At 44.6% G+C, this 17,699-nt stretch overlaps 1 protein-coding gene across 2 annotated transcripts in view; it reads right to left on the minus strand.

Moving 5' to 3' along the window:
• SNTB1 (syntrophin beta 1) overlaps nucleotides 1-13,154 on the minus strand; it is a 161,515-nt gene extending 148,361 nt beyond the window's left edge. For both annotated transcript variants that reach the window (XM_066578464.1, XM_066578463.1), the window contains exon 1: nucleotides 12,406-13,154. In XM_066578464.1, coding sequence (XP_066434561.1) covers nucleotides 12,406-12,910 — 505 coding nt within the window. In that variant the 5' untranslated portion in view covers nucleotides 12,911-13,154. The remainder of the gene's footprint in view (nucleotides 1-12,405) is intronic.
• Nucleotides 13,155-17,699: the final 4,545 nt, after the last annotated feature.

Here is a 17,699-nt window from a genome sequence, read left to right on the forward strand (position 1 = left end):
TCCCATAAACTCCTATAGGAGCTGAAAAAGAAGGGAGCAGGAGGGAGTTTATCTGCATCCAGCACTCAAAAAAAGAATACAGACAGCTCTATTTAAGCATTAGAAGTCCTTCCGAGGAATCATGCCGACCGACGTAATTCCGCGGTGCAGCGTATTTTACAAACGATACTCCCGTGTCAATGGATGAGAAAACGCTGATTAATCTCGGGACTCGATCATGACTTTTCTTCATTGATGTGATTTTCGGCCATGACGCGGCCAGCGTGAGAATGCATAGGCTTACCTGAATGAGTCCCTACTTATACAGCAAATGTGAAAGACTGAATGATTCTCATGAATGAGTTATCGATGAATCTGCCTGTCTAAACAGACTGCATGAGAGTGAATGAGCTAGCGGTGACGTCACTCGCTTCTTCACATGTTTAAATAAGAATCGACTCGTCTAAAAGGATGATTACTCGGGATTCTCTAATAGGGTAAATGAAAATGTTCCCTCTGAATTGAACAACCCCTTTAAGAAATAATGTGGCAGTTCTTGTGGTGTGGTGGTAGTTATTGCAGCACTACTACAAGAACTGTGTGTGTCAGCCTATCCTTAAAGGGGTTTTCTGGAACTAAAGTATTGTCGACCTATCCTCCACTGCTTGGTACCCCCCCTGATCGGATGTTCATCAGTCACATGGCCTAAGAGCAGCTCAGCCCCAATAAGTGAGGCCGGCTTCACACGACTGGATTGCTATTGTGGAATCCATGCTCAACATCTGTACAGAGGATTCACAGCAGATTACATGCTTTGGAAGGTATATACTTTCACTTTTTCCATCACACTCGCGGAAACAAATTACGTTTTCCACAAATGGAGGAAAAATCGCAGTATGCTCTATTTTGTTGCAGACTCCACGCGAACAGCCTCCATTGAAGTCCCTGGAGGCTGTCCGACCCACAGCCCATCCGCAATTGACACTGCAGATGGGCTGCGGGTACCCATGTCATTGCCTAGTGACGGGGCTGTAAATACAAATACTTGGAAAAAAAATGTGTACTGCATATAACCGGCGGCGAGCGTCCACGGTCATCCGTAATATAGAAATAGCAGGTACGCAGGGTCGCTGACCAGGGTCACAGCCAGATTCTGTATATGGGAATCCGCATGCGGAATACGGATCGTTCGGCTGCAGTCAGCCTGAATGAGATTGATTGCTATACCCCGCACAGCCACTATGAAATGTATGGCGCTGTACTGCAGTGAAGTGGCCACAGTGCTCACCCAACTGCTGCAGCCATTTCAAACAACGGATCTGCAGGATTCCCAAATGGCAGACCTTAGCAAACCTAATATAAATCAATATCTTACTCCCAGAAAATCCTTTGAAATGGAACCAGAGGTGGACTTACTCTGTCCGAGGTAGGGGTCTAAAAATGTGCTCCATCACCCTTTGTCTCTAAATACAGAATGATAGCGGCTGGACTTACTTGATAGGTTCGTGCCTCTGTTCCTTCCCCAGTGCTCTTATTAATGGTTCAAAATGTATTTTAATTTTTTGTTCATTTGTAACAGTTTTCCACATTAGTCATTAGATCCAGCCTTATCACATCATTCTATTATCTGACCAGTAAAACCGGTTTACAAACATGTGTCTCCGATTCTTGTATAGCAATATTTTTTCAACTGACAGTACAACATCTTAGCTATTATTCGAGCAAAAAAAACATTTAATACAAAAAATTATGGAGTGTCACTACTCGTGAAAATATAAAGAAGGGAAGAAAGGAGTAGAAATAGAAAAGGAAGGGTAATAGAAGGTAAGGGAGGGAAGGGGAATCCGAGTAGAAATAGAAAAGGAAGGGTAATAGAAGGTAAGGGAGGGAAGGGGAACCCGACCTTGCTGTCGCCTCAATGCCTTTCATCTATACTCTGTGAACCTAACATAAAGTAGAGTATGACTGGGGGGGGGGGGGGGGGGGCGGCATTGCTTCCATCTGTGACCCACAGAGTCATGTCTGGGGTGTCATGAAACTGGTTTCAAGCAGCCCATATTACCATATGTTTATTGTACCTCATCTCTTGCACATAATTCCTCCATATATTGGATATTGTGTCTATAGTGCCTCTAACCAAATTATCCTGGTAGGCAGAGAGATAGACTTCCATTTTCTCAGGAACACCTGACGCACTGCCAGAATAAAGAACCTCAGTAATGACTTCTTGGCCTGAACCAATGAGCCTGGAAACATTGACTATAACGCCAGCTCCGGGGTCAGCTGTAGCTGATCCCTGCACACCCATAAGTATAACGCATTAACTTCCTGCCAAAGGGGGCGAACCAGCGGGCAAGACCACCAGATATGAATGTACCCCTTTCCGTCAGGCATTTCAAACAAACATCTGGGTATTCGGGGTAAACCATGGCCAGCCTCTCCGGGGTTCTCTACCATCTCATCAGAATCTTATAGTTCAGTTCCTGTAATCTACTTGAGATAGTTATTTTATGTGTCAGGATATGGGCTTTCTTCCATGACTCCATGGAGGGCGCGCCACCGAGCTCCCCCTCCCGCTCCCTCTCCAAGGCCGCCCCTCTACCCCGGATATCCTCTTTCACTAAAAACTGGTACAGGTCGCAGATTCTGTCTTGAGCTGCTGGATTGCGGATATATTGACTCTCAAAGGGTGTCAAAGAAACCCACATCTGCCGAGCTCCCCCTAAAGAACTAATATAACAGCACAACTGAAGATACTGGTACCACGCTCCAGCTGGAGGTTTCCGATCCCCAAGCACCTCCCTCAGAAACCCAGTGCTCTTAATTATAAGGGCTCGTTCACATCACCTTCAGAAGGTCCGTTTGGAACCTCTGTCGCTGATTTCATTTTGTCCTGTAAAATGCTGGACCAAACTGAATGAACCCCCTTACAGTTATTGGGTTCATTCGGCACCATTTGGTTCTGTCTAAAACTGATCCATTTGGTTAGTGATTTCTATTTTGCTGCTCCTATAACTGAACAGAAAAATGGAAACCACAGTGCCAATATGAACAAACGCTAAGGCCGAGTTAACATCTATGTTTGAACCCCCAGTCGGATATTCTGCCGCACATCCGGATCAAAATGCCAGAAGAAAATGTGCTGCTTCTTCCGGCAAAAAGCCGGGTAGCTGAGCAGAAACCGAACGGACTCCATTGTAGTCCATGGGGTCCATTCGGCACTGTTCAGTTCCATCCTGAGACGGAGCAGTTTGGCTGTGGGGATTCCCCTTTCCTGCTCCTTGAACGTAGAACCACTTTAATACGTACTCTTCATTTATCTTTACCCCTAATCCCAAAAAAGGTTCAGTTGGCCCCTTTGCAAAGTTTCTTTTCTGGCTCCATCTCTCACTTCTTTCGGAAAGAGTCGAATTAGTTGTACAATGGAATTTAAAGGCAGCATGCCCCCCCCCCTCCCCATGGGCCCCAGATGGTAACCAATTCCACCAACTCCAACAAGGACGCTTATCACAACGTCAAAGTTTCTAAAGCAAGTCTGTCACCTCCATGTAACATATCAAAGTAATGCCAGCATACGAAGTGCCAACAACACATAAATCCAACGATAGCTTATTTTTTCTTGCTCAGTTGTTCCTGTGCGGTATGCTCTCAAACTGTCTATCTCAATTAGATCCAATCCAATGTGGCCTCTGGGCCCTGTATGATGCCTCAATATGAAGAAGTCTATCCTGGTCACAGTTTCCATTTAAAAAGGACCTATCATGTCTTCATGCCAGCAGGGCTGGCTGCATAGCTTTGTAGCTGTGGCCCGGTTGACTTCAACAGTACCGTTCTTTTGTTCATACTCACCCCTGTTCACCCCTTTGGGTCCCAGAGCTGAAAATGTGTCAAGTGGGTGGTCTCTACAGCTCAGTGTCAATGGCTTATGTCAGATTTGTCTGAGTGGTGGGTACCGCCCATTTAACACTTCACAATGTCTGGAGTCAGGACAGGGAAACAGGGGCGAGTATAGATAAAAGAAAGAACTGTTGGAGGCAGTGGGGCTATGCAGCCGGCCCTGCTGGAACGAGGACGTGACGGGTCATTACTCCGCACTGTTGTGGCGTATTCCAGTATGACCAAAGTAACAAAAGTTTTCTTGGTATTGTTGTGTGGTGAGATAATAGCACAGAAATCAGCAAGCGGTAGGGCCATGTTTTTAGTACATTTTTATGAGTTTAATGTGGAAGTAGAAAACCTATTAAAGTTCTTAAATAATTGAACAGAAAATCATAAAGTTCCATTAAAGGCACATATCCCCCTTCCCCCGCGCAGGTGATAATTGTCCTGGTATTCACCTAAGAATCCCGTGCTCTGCAGAAAAAGGAAATTGTTTGGGAATTGATGAAATTCCTCGGTGACTCTTGTGCGGAGTAAAATGTCTTCATATCATATTGAATTTAAGACCCTGCGGTATTTTTGCAAAGCTGCAAAAATGATTACAAGAGGGACAACAACACAAGTTCAAAAGGAGGACACTTGAAAAAGTTGTACTTCCACCCACACATTCGTTATGAACGGATTTAAAGGGGTTGGATAGGACTGAATCTGGCTGCTATAATCTAAAAAACAGCGCCACACTTGTCCACAGGTTGTATGTGGTATTGCAGCCAGTCACTTCAATGGTGCTGAGCTGCATCTTGTGGACAGGTATTGCAGCCATGTTTTTCTAAGGCCTTATTCACACAAATGTGTCCGTTTTCACGCTGGGCGCAAGCGGCAGAAAATTGCAATACAGAAGAAAAGCTGCAATCGAGTTCTGAAATCAATCTTTTATCGTCCATTCACATGGGCGTATTGCGCAAAAAATATGCTGCAGCACGGAATTCCGTCGGTCGGCAGATATCCTTTGATTAGCTTCAATAGATGCAGCTGTCTTCTTTCCTGAGAGTCAGCGCAGGTGAACTCCCTCCCCCTCCTATGGGAGTTTCTTGTGTCCAAAGATAGGTCCCAGTGGTTGGACCCCCACCGATGAGCATGTCATCTCCTATACTGTTGATAGGGTATAACTGGTTTTCATGGGACAGTCCCTTTAAAAGGCTATTGCAGGGACTTAGTATTCGCCCAGTAACCCTGGATGATGTAGGCTGACTTCACACGGGCGTATTTGTGCGTGCAAAATTTGTGCATGCAATATGTGGAGAATAGAACCCATTGATTTCAATGGGTTCGTTAACATGCACGTATTTTCCTGCGCGCATATTTCATTGCTCAAAAAAACGCAGCCAGATCTTTTTTCCTGCAGGCTGGCACACTAAAAGTCCCCATATAAGTCATTGAGGATACACAAATGCTCGCAATATATGCTAGGAAATACGTGAAACACTGCGTAATTGTGCATGAAGAAGAACACATCTGGAACTCATTAGACTAATTCAACAATTCAATGGGTGCGTCTTTGCAAATGAACATGTGAAACGTGAAAAATGTACAATAAAATGCGCTGATGCACGTGCAAAAAGTGTAATTTGTTCTGCAAATACGCATATGCTTTTGTGAAGCCGGCCTAAGTAGGAGTATAACTAAAGTGAGCAATCCTGGGGTCGGTTTCACAATAGTGACATATTGTCACATTGTGGCTGTGGGTCTAATAACAGATCCCTCTGACGCGGTTAGTTTAGGTCAGTAGACCTGTGATCGGGCCAGGGTAACGACACAAAAATGTGCCCATACTACAAGTACATTTGGGTGAAACTGCTTAACCCTTTCCAATACAATTTGTATCCTGGTTTTCCTAGGGGGTTACTCTTTTTCGGCTGTTATACAACGGCGCTACATGCTGGCTAAAGCCAGTACTGCATGAGGTGACACGTTGGATAGGCTCCAACAGTAGAGAGGCTGGCAATATACAGTAAGAGAACCTCGACGGGCATCTTCTAATATCGGAGCTGTACAGCCTTAAATCATAATGTCTTTAGACGTCAGACAGTGGCTTGGAAAGGCTTAATGCTGACATTTTGCTAAGAAACTGTTACTTAAAGTGATCATTCAGTTTCGAGATCAAATTCTGGAGGACTATGGGGGGATATTCACGGCAGTTCTTCTCTGTCGACCCCTGCAATCTGCCGGTTCTGGGACCCATTTTTTTCTGTCCAAGATGGCTGCTGCAATTTTCTAACTACTGTACCTAATGCACATTGTGCACTGCTCTCTGATTGGCCAGTGCTGATCACATGAGCAGCTCTGGCCAACTAGACAGCAGGTATAGTCATTGGTAGTCTGAAGATTGTGTCAATCATTTTGGATGGCTATAAATGGAACCTGGAGCCAGTGGATTGGAGAGGCAGCAAAGAAGGACAACTGCCGGCAACATACACCCCCTCCGCTACTGGCCCCAGGACAGAATTTTAAGCAACTTTTTTTCGCCCACAAATTTACTCCTTCTGGCAATGAATACACACCTTTGCTACAACGCATTCTAGACATGATATTGCGTTAACACCGGGCTGGGCTTTCTTTGGTCATGTGGTGAATACAGATGTGCCTAAACCCCGTGGAAGTAAAAAAATCTTGTTTCATAAACCTGTCTCGGCACGTAAGGCCATCTTGAAAAACTGGCTAGCACCAAACATCCCCACATTGTGAGGAATTTTTTAAAAACTTGGCTTTTTGTTCAGAATAGATTGATTTGACGCTTCTCTATACGAAGAAACAATTGTTCAATTATTTTTTGACCTACGGATGCCATTTATACAGCTGTAGAAAACAAGAAATGTTGGCCTAGTGCGTGTGCTCTAGTGGCCAGTGTGAAAACTGCAAGATTTCAAGATCTGTTTTATAGAGAAAGCAACATAGAAAATTTTCTAAAAAAGCACCTGAGAATAAAATCTCAGTCCTTGCAAGAGTTCAGTGATCACAAGACCGCGTCTGACACACTTTTTGCTGGTGCGATTCAAGGAGATTTACAGCCATGACCCACTACAATGTAGAAACCATACGGTCACAAAGAATAGAGCGATCACAAAAGAATGACAAATGTGCAGGTAAGGGACACATAACAGGGAGGTTTAGTATAGGCTACCTCTACTGTGTCTCCAACCAAAAGCTTGAAAGTATCAGTGGTAGACGATGCAATTTTGGAGATGCGCTTTAAAGGGGTTTTACAACCAAGGACATTTATTCCCATATCCACTGGATAGGGTATAAGTGTCTGATCACTGGTGGGCGACCACTGGGCCCCCTGAGAACTGCACCTCCGAATGCTGGTGTAAATGTAGCAGTGTGAACTAGTAACCAACACTCTCTTCACTTGTATGGGATGGTGATTGCCGGGCACACTGATCTTCACCTTTCCCACAGAAGTCACATATTCAAAGGGGCGTTCATTGTGCCATTCTTGGGATCGCTGGGTGACCCTGTGTTCAGACCCCCAGGGCATGTTCTTGCACTTTGCGTGCGTATTTGTGCACCTCCCATAGACTTCTATGGGGCCCTTGGTGTGCAAATACACAGGACAATAGAGCAGGTCGTATTTTTTAGCGCGTGAGAAATGTGTGTGCAAAAAGAGAAATGATAACGAACCCATTGATATCCATGGGTTTTATTCTCTAAATATTACGCACATGATTTTTGCGTGCGCAATAACGCGTGCAAATACGTCTGTGTAAAGCCTCTCTTAGGGCTTAAATAGATGACCGCATGTTTTTAATATTTTCATTTCTACTATCCAGATTAATGCTACATGCCAGAAAGATAGGGCAAGACCTATCTTCCTGCTTCTTTTTACAACTTGCGCACATTAGCGCTGAGTTTCAATAGAACGCAAAAGAAAAAAAAGAAAAAAATCACAGTTGATGCACTAATGGCCCAGACGAGCGTAATAGCCCATGCGTCCATGTATTCTTTGCCCTCATGCTGAGAGCCGTAAAAGCTTAAAATCCCCAGTCTTCCTACTACAAGATGTGAGTAAGCTGGCAGAACACGCTACAAGTATGCTGCAATGGCCGGGGATCAACAAGCTGCGGCTTGCCTCACACTGCATCAACTCCGTGAAATCCATGGAAAATATTCAGCCAAAAATGCCAAGACTAAAATAAGAACGGCAGAAAAATGAAATTTCTGAAAAGGTCATGATTATGTTGTCTCCAAGGAGTGGATGTCCTCTGATCCCATTCTTCTGAGTCTACTGAGGAACGGCCTAAAGAGCAATTCCCTAATATACAGAACCCTAGGACACCAGCTAAGTAGGCCTCTGCCTAATTGTTAAACTGCTTTCTTGTCATTGCAGCCCACATTACTAAGATAATACTGTCATATACAGCCACCAAAAACTATGCAGTATCCAAGTAATACCGCCTTAAAAGGTCACATAATACCACCATATAATTCCTATACACGTCAGTTCCCAAATAATACTGCCATATCCCACTAGGTAATACAGGGAGGTTTCTAGAGTTCCATTGTTGTGAGCCTCCAGGGCAATTATTCATTTTGCAACCCCCTAATATCAGCCCTAGTATTGGCTATTCATGACTGCAAGACGGAACTTCAAACCACAAATCAAAGATTTTTAAAAAAGGAACCTGTCATCCTCTATAAGCACCGTAAAGTAGGCTATAGTGCTAGTGGTTTAGGTATTGGAGTGCAGGGGGCTATGTCTCACACTCACCTGGTACCCCATTCCTGTAATGCCCCTAGCAGCTTGACTCTTTTCAGAAGCCTGTGTATGCGCACTCCCATAGAGATGAATGGGAATGTGCATGCTCAGTCTTCTGAAAAGAGCCAAGCTTGCTGTGTGCATGCTAACTTCGCGGGGGTCCCCTGCAGGAACTGCGGACGGGGTGAGTACAAGACACAGCTCCCCAGATTCCATGTCATCTAACCTGTAAGCATCATAACTTAGTTTATGGTGCTTATAGTTGATGACATGTTCCTTTAAGCCCCACCCCTGCTTAGCCTAGGCACACCCCCAAACATCTTACATATGGACACGTAGACCACATATACTTCTGTTCCTTAAAGGGGTTGTCCAGGTGGTGGGCAATTTTTAAAAAAATGATCCAATCCAGATCTGCTAAAACAATAAAAGCAACGGTACTTACCTGTCCTACACCCTGGTGATCCAGCGCTGAAGCCACATGGTCCTCCCTGTCTTCATTTTGGAACAGCTACCACCTGACTGTAGTGGTCAAGTGGTAACGTTTTCCTGGCATCATGGCTCCCAGCTGACTGCTGTGGTCTTTGACTGGCTGCAGTAGTCAGGTGGTCGCTGTTCCAAAATAAAGACTAGGACCACCGCAGGGCTGTAGTGCTTGATCGCTGGGGCAGAGGCCAAGTGAGTTCCTCTGCTTTTATTGCTTTAGCAGGCCTGGATCAATTTTTTAAAAATTGCCGTGCACCTGGACAACCCCTTTAAGAAACGTTTTTTTTTACTAGTAGAGGCCAGAATTATTCCTGGCTGCCTAGCAGGAGGTGCCCTCACCCAGGGTGCCATGACTACAGATGGTTCTGTGACCTCCACAGATTTCAATGATAGTGACCTAGCTGAATATACCTATTAGAAGTAGCGCTGCGCCACGACTGTTCTTGACCTGGGTGCAGGTCTTGGCTCAACTTATTCGTTTCTCTATATTTTACACTTTCAAAAACACGCGCAAACACGTTATGTATACAGTGTTTCCCCCAAAATATGACTCTGTCTTATATTAATTTTTGCCCCAAAAGAGGGGCTAGGTCTTATTTTACTTAGCTACCAGGCTTGGTCCAGGTCCCTCCCGCTGCTCTCTGGTGCTCTGATGCGCTTCTTGCAGTCCTCGGCCGCCCACAGATCACTTCCTGGTAACAAGATTCATAAATCCCACCTCCAGGAGTCGATGGCTGTGATTGGTTACAGATTTTGCATTGGGGTCCAGAAGCTTAAAGTTACGCCTCTACTCTGCGCCATAGTGCAGGAGTTTGAAAAAAAAAATAGTGGGGGAAGATAGGTCCTGCCCTATGTTTTCCTCATGTAGTTAAGGAAAGATTAAGCAAGTTTTATCTTTTCTCTTCCGTACCATTAACGGGCGAAAATCCCGATAGTGAAAACTAAACCACTGAAATCCATTGAAATCAGTGGTTTAGTTTTGCCCTGTTATGCGGCTGTGATTACCGCAGTCATATAACGGGCCAAAAACACGTTCATGTGTTTAAGCTCTTATCCCCATGGAGCATGAATTACGCACCTATTAAAATCTGTGTGTCTTTACTGCAAAACTGCTAATTTTGCAGCAGGAAAGCTTTCTGCTACGGAGTTAAGGATGTATTTCAAAATTGTTGTTGTGGATCGCTAACATAGAGGAGATGTAATTCCGCAATTAAAGTTTGTGAAACAAAAATGCAAGAAAGTCCACAAGATGTTCCCCAGAATGCATTTGGCAGTTAAAAATGCAATAAAATCCGCATCTGCACTGCGTCCTGCGAACAATTTGAAAGGTCCCTTTCTTTCATTTTGCTGCTCCCAAAATGGAACAGCTAGATGGAAAGCAAAAACACTGGTGAGAAACGGCCCCAAGGATTCCCACGGCGGCCCCAAGGATTCCCACGGGCGTATTTTTTGGCCATATTTACTACAGACATATAGCCGACAGCATACAACCTCATTGATTTGCATGGGTTTATTCTTCCTGGACGGATCATTCCCTTAAAAAGCAGCATGTCCCATTTTCGTCAGTATTTACGGACCGAAAGCGCACATTAAAGTCTGCGGGATTGTGTACAATAGCAGCAAATATGCAGTTGCATGTGTATTCAATGCGTTTTTTACCAGGAGACAGCGGGGAAAAGGTTATATGAACTCTCTTTGTGCACTTGCAGGACCCAGTGAATACAGATGCCGTGTGGATGTAAAAACGCGCACATGCATCAAAAACGCATGCAACACGCACATAGACACACGCACGCACGCTTTTCACAGACCCAAACTGCCTACATTAGTCTGAATGAGCTCTAATGCATATGCTTCAAAGCCAACTGTCTCATGATCACTTCAACCACTCAGCCCATGCCACAGTCAGCAAACACCTCTGTAATGTAAAGTCGCTGACAAACAGCAACTCATAGCTCAGCTTCCTGGACTGAGGTGAAGGAGATTAGTTTTAACTGCAGTCACAGATCAGTTATTATACTTTAATTCACCAGACTTTACTTGTAATGATATAAGATCTGTACACACCTGATGCAATACAAAGTAGCAGCTGCTACAGAACATCTTTGAAATCAAAAAAAGGTAATGATTCCCTGACAGCTGACCACATTGCTAATTGTCACTCAAAATCCATATCCCACTGTGGAAAGATACAACATAATACAAGGTCCAAAAGTACCTGATTAAATATTAAATGCCGAAGCTGCTGCAGAACATCTTTGGAAACAAATGGACAGTGATTCCCAGACAGATGACCATATTGCAAACTGTCACTTAAAATCTATATCTGCTTATAGTTAAAGTGGTATGCACTGTGAAGTGATGCAAGATTCACAAATACCTGATTAACTATGCCAGGCCACCGTTGCTGCAGAACATCTTTGAGTATAGAACTGTCAACTGTCCTAATTCAACTCAGCAAGTGCATACTCCAGTCATAGAAGGCAGTTAGAGCTTTCATTTCTGCGAAGCAGCTGCTGCAGAACATCTTTGAGTGCAGAACTGACAGTTATAACTAGCTACAGCCTATGCAGCTGCCAAAGTTTAATAACTATTCATACATGACCTAGTTACACATATGCTAGTAAAAGGATAAATGCTCCTAAACAGCTACTGCAGAACATCTTTGAATGGAATAGCAAACTGTCACTTATCATCCAGCATAGCTAAAGTAGTCAGCATATGCAATCTGAAAGGGGAATACAAAAATCAACAAGTACATGCTCTGTTCATATAGATCTATTATTCCTGTGAAGCAGCTGCTGCAGAACATCTTTAAATGCAGAACTGGCAGTTATAACTTAGCAAGGCCACAGCCTATGCAGCTGTCATAGTGTAATATCTATTCTTACATGACCTACTTACATATATACTAGTAAAATGATCAATGTTCTGAAACAGCTGCTGCAGAACATCTTAGAATGGAATAGTGAACTGTCAATTACTATCCAGCATAGTTAAAATAGTCAGTGAGTGTATGCAGCCTGTAAGATCATAAATGCAGTAAATGCATGCTATAGTCATAAAGAAACAATATTCCTGTAAAGCAGCTGCTGCAGAACACCTTTGAATGCAGAACTGACAATAATAATTCAGCAAGGCTACAGTCTATGCAGCTGTCATAGTGTAATATCTATTCATACAGGATCTAGTTACATTGTACTATTAAAAGATCAGTGCTTTGGAACAGCTGCTGCAGAACATCTTTGAGTGCAGCTTGAGTTTAGTTTCCAGACCACCTGTCAGAGCCCACCTCCAACACTCACCCTCCAGGATCACCTCCCTGCCAGCCTTCTTCAGAGCCTGCACAGCCTCATCATGAGTGGCATCCCTCAGATCCACCCCATTGACAGATAAGATGGCATCTCCAACATAAAGGGACTGAGTCTGGTCCGCTGCCAGCCCCTTGAAGATTTTGCTGATGAGAATGGGCATCTTGTTCTCCTTGCCCCCCTTGATACTGATGCCCAGCCCCCCCAACTCCTGCTTCACCACCTTGACTGCCCTCTTCTTGTTGGCAATAGCCTCTGGCACTTGCTCAGGCAGGTCTGTGAGTGCAGTCCTGACCCCCCTGGGACTGCCAGGCTCCTGGTCTTGGGGACTTCTGTAAGAGCCATTGGTAATGCCATTGGAGCTGATGTCCTCACTGCTCAGCACCAGGGAGTCCTCATATAAGTTCACCCCAACTTTGTGCCATCGCTCCCTCACCAGCACCTCCAGGCAGCCGCTCCTCTGCACCCTGGTGCCCGGGGCTGCCGCAGCTACAGCCATGCTGGGTGCATTGTCCACCTCCAGGACTTTACTCCGAGTTCACACACTGGGAAATAGTTTTAGTGCCAACTAATGGCTTTCTGTCTCCTGATCCCCAGTGGGGTGGAGCAAAGAGCTGGGAAACCCGAGAAGAGCTGAGCAAACAAAGCAGAACAAATAACGCACAGACTCATCTACTGGGTGCAGTGGGCAGGGAAAGTGGCATTACACAAGGCACAAGGTGGCCAGCCCGGGCAGTAGGGGGTTAAGGGGGAACGCGTCCTGATGCAACATTGTATCCATTGAACAAAACACAGCGAGCTACAGCACTGCGGCCGAGAGTGGGAATCGGCGACATCTAGTGGACACTCCGGGTGTTACAACTACGCAAAGTGTAGGAAAGCTGTTTTCGTTTTGTACTCTGTGCAACAAATTATCTTTTTAATGACCAGTTTACTTTGTGGCTTAAGGACAAAGAGACTTTCATAGTCACATTGCAAGAGACATAAGTTGTTGATATAGCCATACAAGGTCTTGTATTTTTGTGGGACAAGTTGTATTTGTTTGGTCAGCGCTGCATTCATTTCAGTGGGGCTGATGGAAATACCTGAGCGGGTATCACTTGAGTATCCCAACAGTCCTATTAAAAGCAACCAGCACTCCGTGCAGTCTCCTCCTAACTGTGGGGAGTGCAGTAACCCCATAGTGAAGAGGACCATGGACACAGGACCACATATCAGCAAATAATCCCCATACGCTGTAATTAGGGAATGACTTGAAATTCTGGTACAACCCCTTTAAAAATGGATGCAGTTTCTTATAAATTGCATGCAGTTATTTAACAGTACTTGCAGGTTTTATTTGTAGTTAAAAACCACAACAAAAAAATACCACGTGGGAACGCAGCCTATAATGGTCACCAAACTTTCAACAAACTTTGCATGAATCAATAGTACAAGCGAATAGAAGAAACTTTTAAACCCCTCAGTGATCCAGGACTTACAATTATGTCATGGAGGTTCAGGGATTGTATGTGAGAGGATCAGGAGCCAATCTGGCTCTATACAATGTGGGTGTTGGCTGTTTCTTACAGCTGACACCTGCCAGCAACAGCTGTGATCATCATTGCCGCTGCTAACCCTTTAAATAACACAGTTAATTCTGACAGCGGAATTTAAATGCTCCAATCAGCGTTCGGGGGTCTTGAATGGTGCACTTCGGTTGCCATGGCAGTCTGAGGACTTCTAAAAGCCCCCAGAGCTGCAATTGCAGATTGCCTATCAAGCCATGCCTATCAAGCCATGCCTGTGATGTGGCTTGATAAAAATCAGATTGTGGTATGATATAATACTATGATATTACATCACACTGCAGGAGCGATCAAAGCATCACAAGTTCATGTCCCTTAGGCTGCATTCCCACGAACGTATATCGGCTCGGTTTTCACGCCGAGCCGATATACGTCGTCCTCATCTGCAGGGGGGAGGATGGAAGAGCCAGGAGCAGGAACTGAGCTCCCGCCCCCTCTCTGCCTCCTCTCCGCCCCACTGCACTATTTGCAATGAAAGGAGGCGGGACAGGGGTGGGGCTAAGTTTCAAGAATAAGCCCTGCCCCTGTCCCACCTCTCCCCATTCAAATAGTGCAGAGGGGCGGAGAGGAGGCAGAGAGGGGGCGGGAGCTCAGTTCCTGCTCCTGGCTCTTCTATCCTCCCCCCCCCCCTCCTGCAGATGGGGACGACGTATATCGGGGTGTGAAAACCGAGCCGATATACGTTCGTGGGAATGCACCCTTATGGAGACTACAAAAATGTAAAAATCAGTTTTAAAAAGTTTATTAAGTATTAAAATAAACGGTAAAAAAATAGAAAAAAAAACTTTTGCCATATTTATAATACAAAAACCCGAACACATATTTGGTATCACCATAAAAGTCTAATCTATCAATGTAAAACATAATTTACCCGACATGGTGAATGTTATCAGAAAAATAACACAATGCCAGAATTGCGCTTCCTTGGTCACCTGTCTCCAAGAAAAAAATTTAATAAAAAGCGATCAAAAAGTCATATTTACTTCAAAGTGGTACCAATAGAAACTGCAGGACATCTTGCAAAAAACACGCCCCAGGGCTTATTTACACAGGCGTATATCGGCCAGTGTTTTCACGGCTGGCCAATATACGCTTCCATCTAAGCAGTTCCCCCCCTTCCCTCCCACTCACCGACTCTCTGTCTCTCTCCTCCCCTCCAAGCGGTTTGCAATAGGAGTGGGCAGTGCTAAGCTCCCGCCTCTACCCGCCCCTTGCCCACAGCCAGCAATTGGAATGGACGGGACAGAGCAGAGCTTAGCTCCACCCCATCCAGCCCCCTCCCATTGCAAACACAAACTGGAGGAGGGAGGCGGGGAGGCGGGGAGCCGGGGGGAGACGGAGGGGGAACTGCTTAAATGGAAGCCTATATCGTCCGGCCGTGGGAATAAGCCCTAAAAGAAGCCCCTCGAGTAAGGGCTTTTACCCACTGTCGTTTTTTGAACGCTGCGATATTGCTGAGTTTTTTTTTACTGCAAATGTCAATAGGACTTTCTAATGTTAAAATCGCAATGCACAAAAATCGCAGAAGCACAAACTTGTCGATTTTTGTGCAATGCGATTTTAACATTAAAAAGTCACCACTGACTCTTTTGGACCGGCAGACTAATAAGCTTAAAATTAAAATTTTACTTTTATTTATTCACTTAAAAAGTATGAAATAGACAAACAAACATACACATATATGTAGTGGATTCTGTCTCACTTAGAGATCTCAATTCCTCAATTGAAGATTTCGGACAACTAGTGTGTCCAATTACTAGCAAGCCAATATAGTGCGTATATTTTACACGTGCCCTCAGGTAGAGTGGCAATTCTGAATAATTCACAGGCTCTCCCGGCCACAAACACACCAGTGGCGGTCGATTTGTATGATATATTTTTTGACCACAACAAGTGTTTAATAAGTGCCCTACGCATTTCACCCCCAACCACACAGGGGCTCCTCAGGGGCCAATAGTTGTACCAGGAATCAGTTTCTGGCAAGTGGTTATGGAGAACAAGAATGTCGTACGAAGGTCAAATCACCTCCCTTACGTACGTATTCGTTAGTGATCGGCTAGTATGTTTCAAAATTATTTGTTAGTGATTAGCTGGTATAATCTTCCCACAAAAACAATCGTGGACAAAAAAATTTATCTTTTTGGGAGTTACCCTCAGGGGTATTGTTATTATAGGTAGGGAAACCCCAATAGATATTAATACGTCCCTCTATGGTTTCCACTGCCCTGTCCTCTAAGGAGCTAATCCCTCACTGGTGACTCACTACAGGGAAGGTAGTAGCATCCAACGAGCAGTTGTTCTCCTTGGATATCTATTGCATCTACCTAACCTTCTCTCAGGAGTCAATAGTGACAACCCACAATCGGTTATTCACCCTCTGTTTCTAAGATAAGAGACAGCGTTTAAAAGCAGATATCAGAAAATAAATGAACAGAGATGCAGCATGTCAGCCCTGATGGTGGGCTAACAGCAATAGTGAGGAAAAATAAATGAACAGAGATGCAGCATGTCAGCCCTGATGGTGGGCTAACAGCAATAGTGAGGAAAAATAAATGAGCAGAGATGCAGCATGTCAGCCCTGATGGTGGGCTAACAGATTGCTGTTAGCCCACCATCAGGGCTGACATGCTGCATCTCTGCTGCCGGAGAAGGGAGCTACCATAGCGTGTTTAGCAGCGTGTCTTCTAAGCTCCCACTTCCTTCTCTCCGCCCCTTGCCGTCTGTTTGCAATGCGAAGGAACGGAATGGGGTGGGAGATTAGCACACTAGCTCCCGCCCTGCCACCTGCCCTTACCGGTGAGGGGGCGGAATATCTTCCCTTGCCCGATGGCAACCCGTGTTCGGCGTACATGCACTGTCCCCGGGCCGTCTGAATGGGTGCACAAACTGCAGATTTGTGTGCCCGTTCACGCGTTTTATGGCATCGGCAGACACGTGTAAAAACACCTACACTCGTGTCAATAAGCCCTCACACAGTATTTTTGGCATTTCTTTTTCCTATAAAGAAGCCTATGGGAAAACGCCAGAGAGAAAAACACCAGACTCAGAGCATGCTGTGATTTTGAAAAACCTGTCGTGGGCTGAAAAATGTAGAAAAGTGAGAAAAACACCACAAGAAGACCACATTGCTTGTAGGGCGTTTTCTATTTTACTATTGATCTTCTTTGGATGCAGCATTTTTTTCTACGAGATGTCCTAATAACCTTTGCAGCAAAAAATGCCAAAGATGTGGCATTTTGCAAAAAATACTATGTTCAATAGTATCTAAAATCTGCTAAAATCCCTCGAAGGCTGTATTTACGTGCGTAAGTGTAATGTAGGTCTGTGAAAATCTGACCTCAAAAGCACTTGTGTTTCCTGCAACTTTTCAGTGACTGTGTTCTGATATTAAAAGTGCACAATTCACATCGCTCTACAGAGAAGCAGAGAGCTACACAGGGATGCTTCTGCAGCTAATAAGTGTTCTACTGCCACACAGCTACTGAAATCACATCTACACTGCTCAGTACTGCTGTATAATATCCTATCATTTCTCTGTATGTGAGAGATAGTGAGAGGAGAGTAGGATATCCTTTTCTCAGTGTAAGAGCAACAGTCTACACCCACCAGCTCAGGAACAACTGAGAATTACAGATAAGGCATACAAAGGAGAAACGTATAGGATACAAGTCATATAATGGTCAGATAAAGTGTTTTTCCTTTATACAAGGCAGCTTATTT

The sequence above is a fragment of the Eleutherodactylus coqui genome, chromosome 9, assembly GCF_035609145.1.
Source record: "Eleutherodactylus coqui strain aEleCoq1 chromosome 9, aEleCoq1.hap1, whole genome shotgun sequence".
NCBI lineage: Eukaryota > Metazoa > Chordata > Amphibia > Anura > Eleutherodactylidae > Eleutherodactylus > Eleutherodactylus coqui.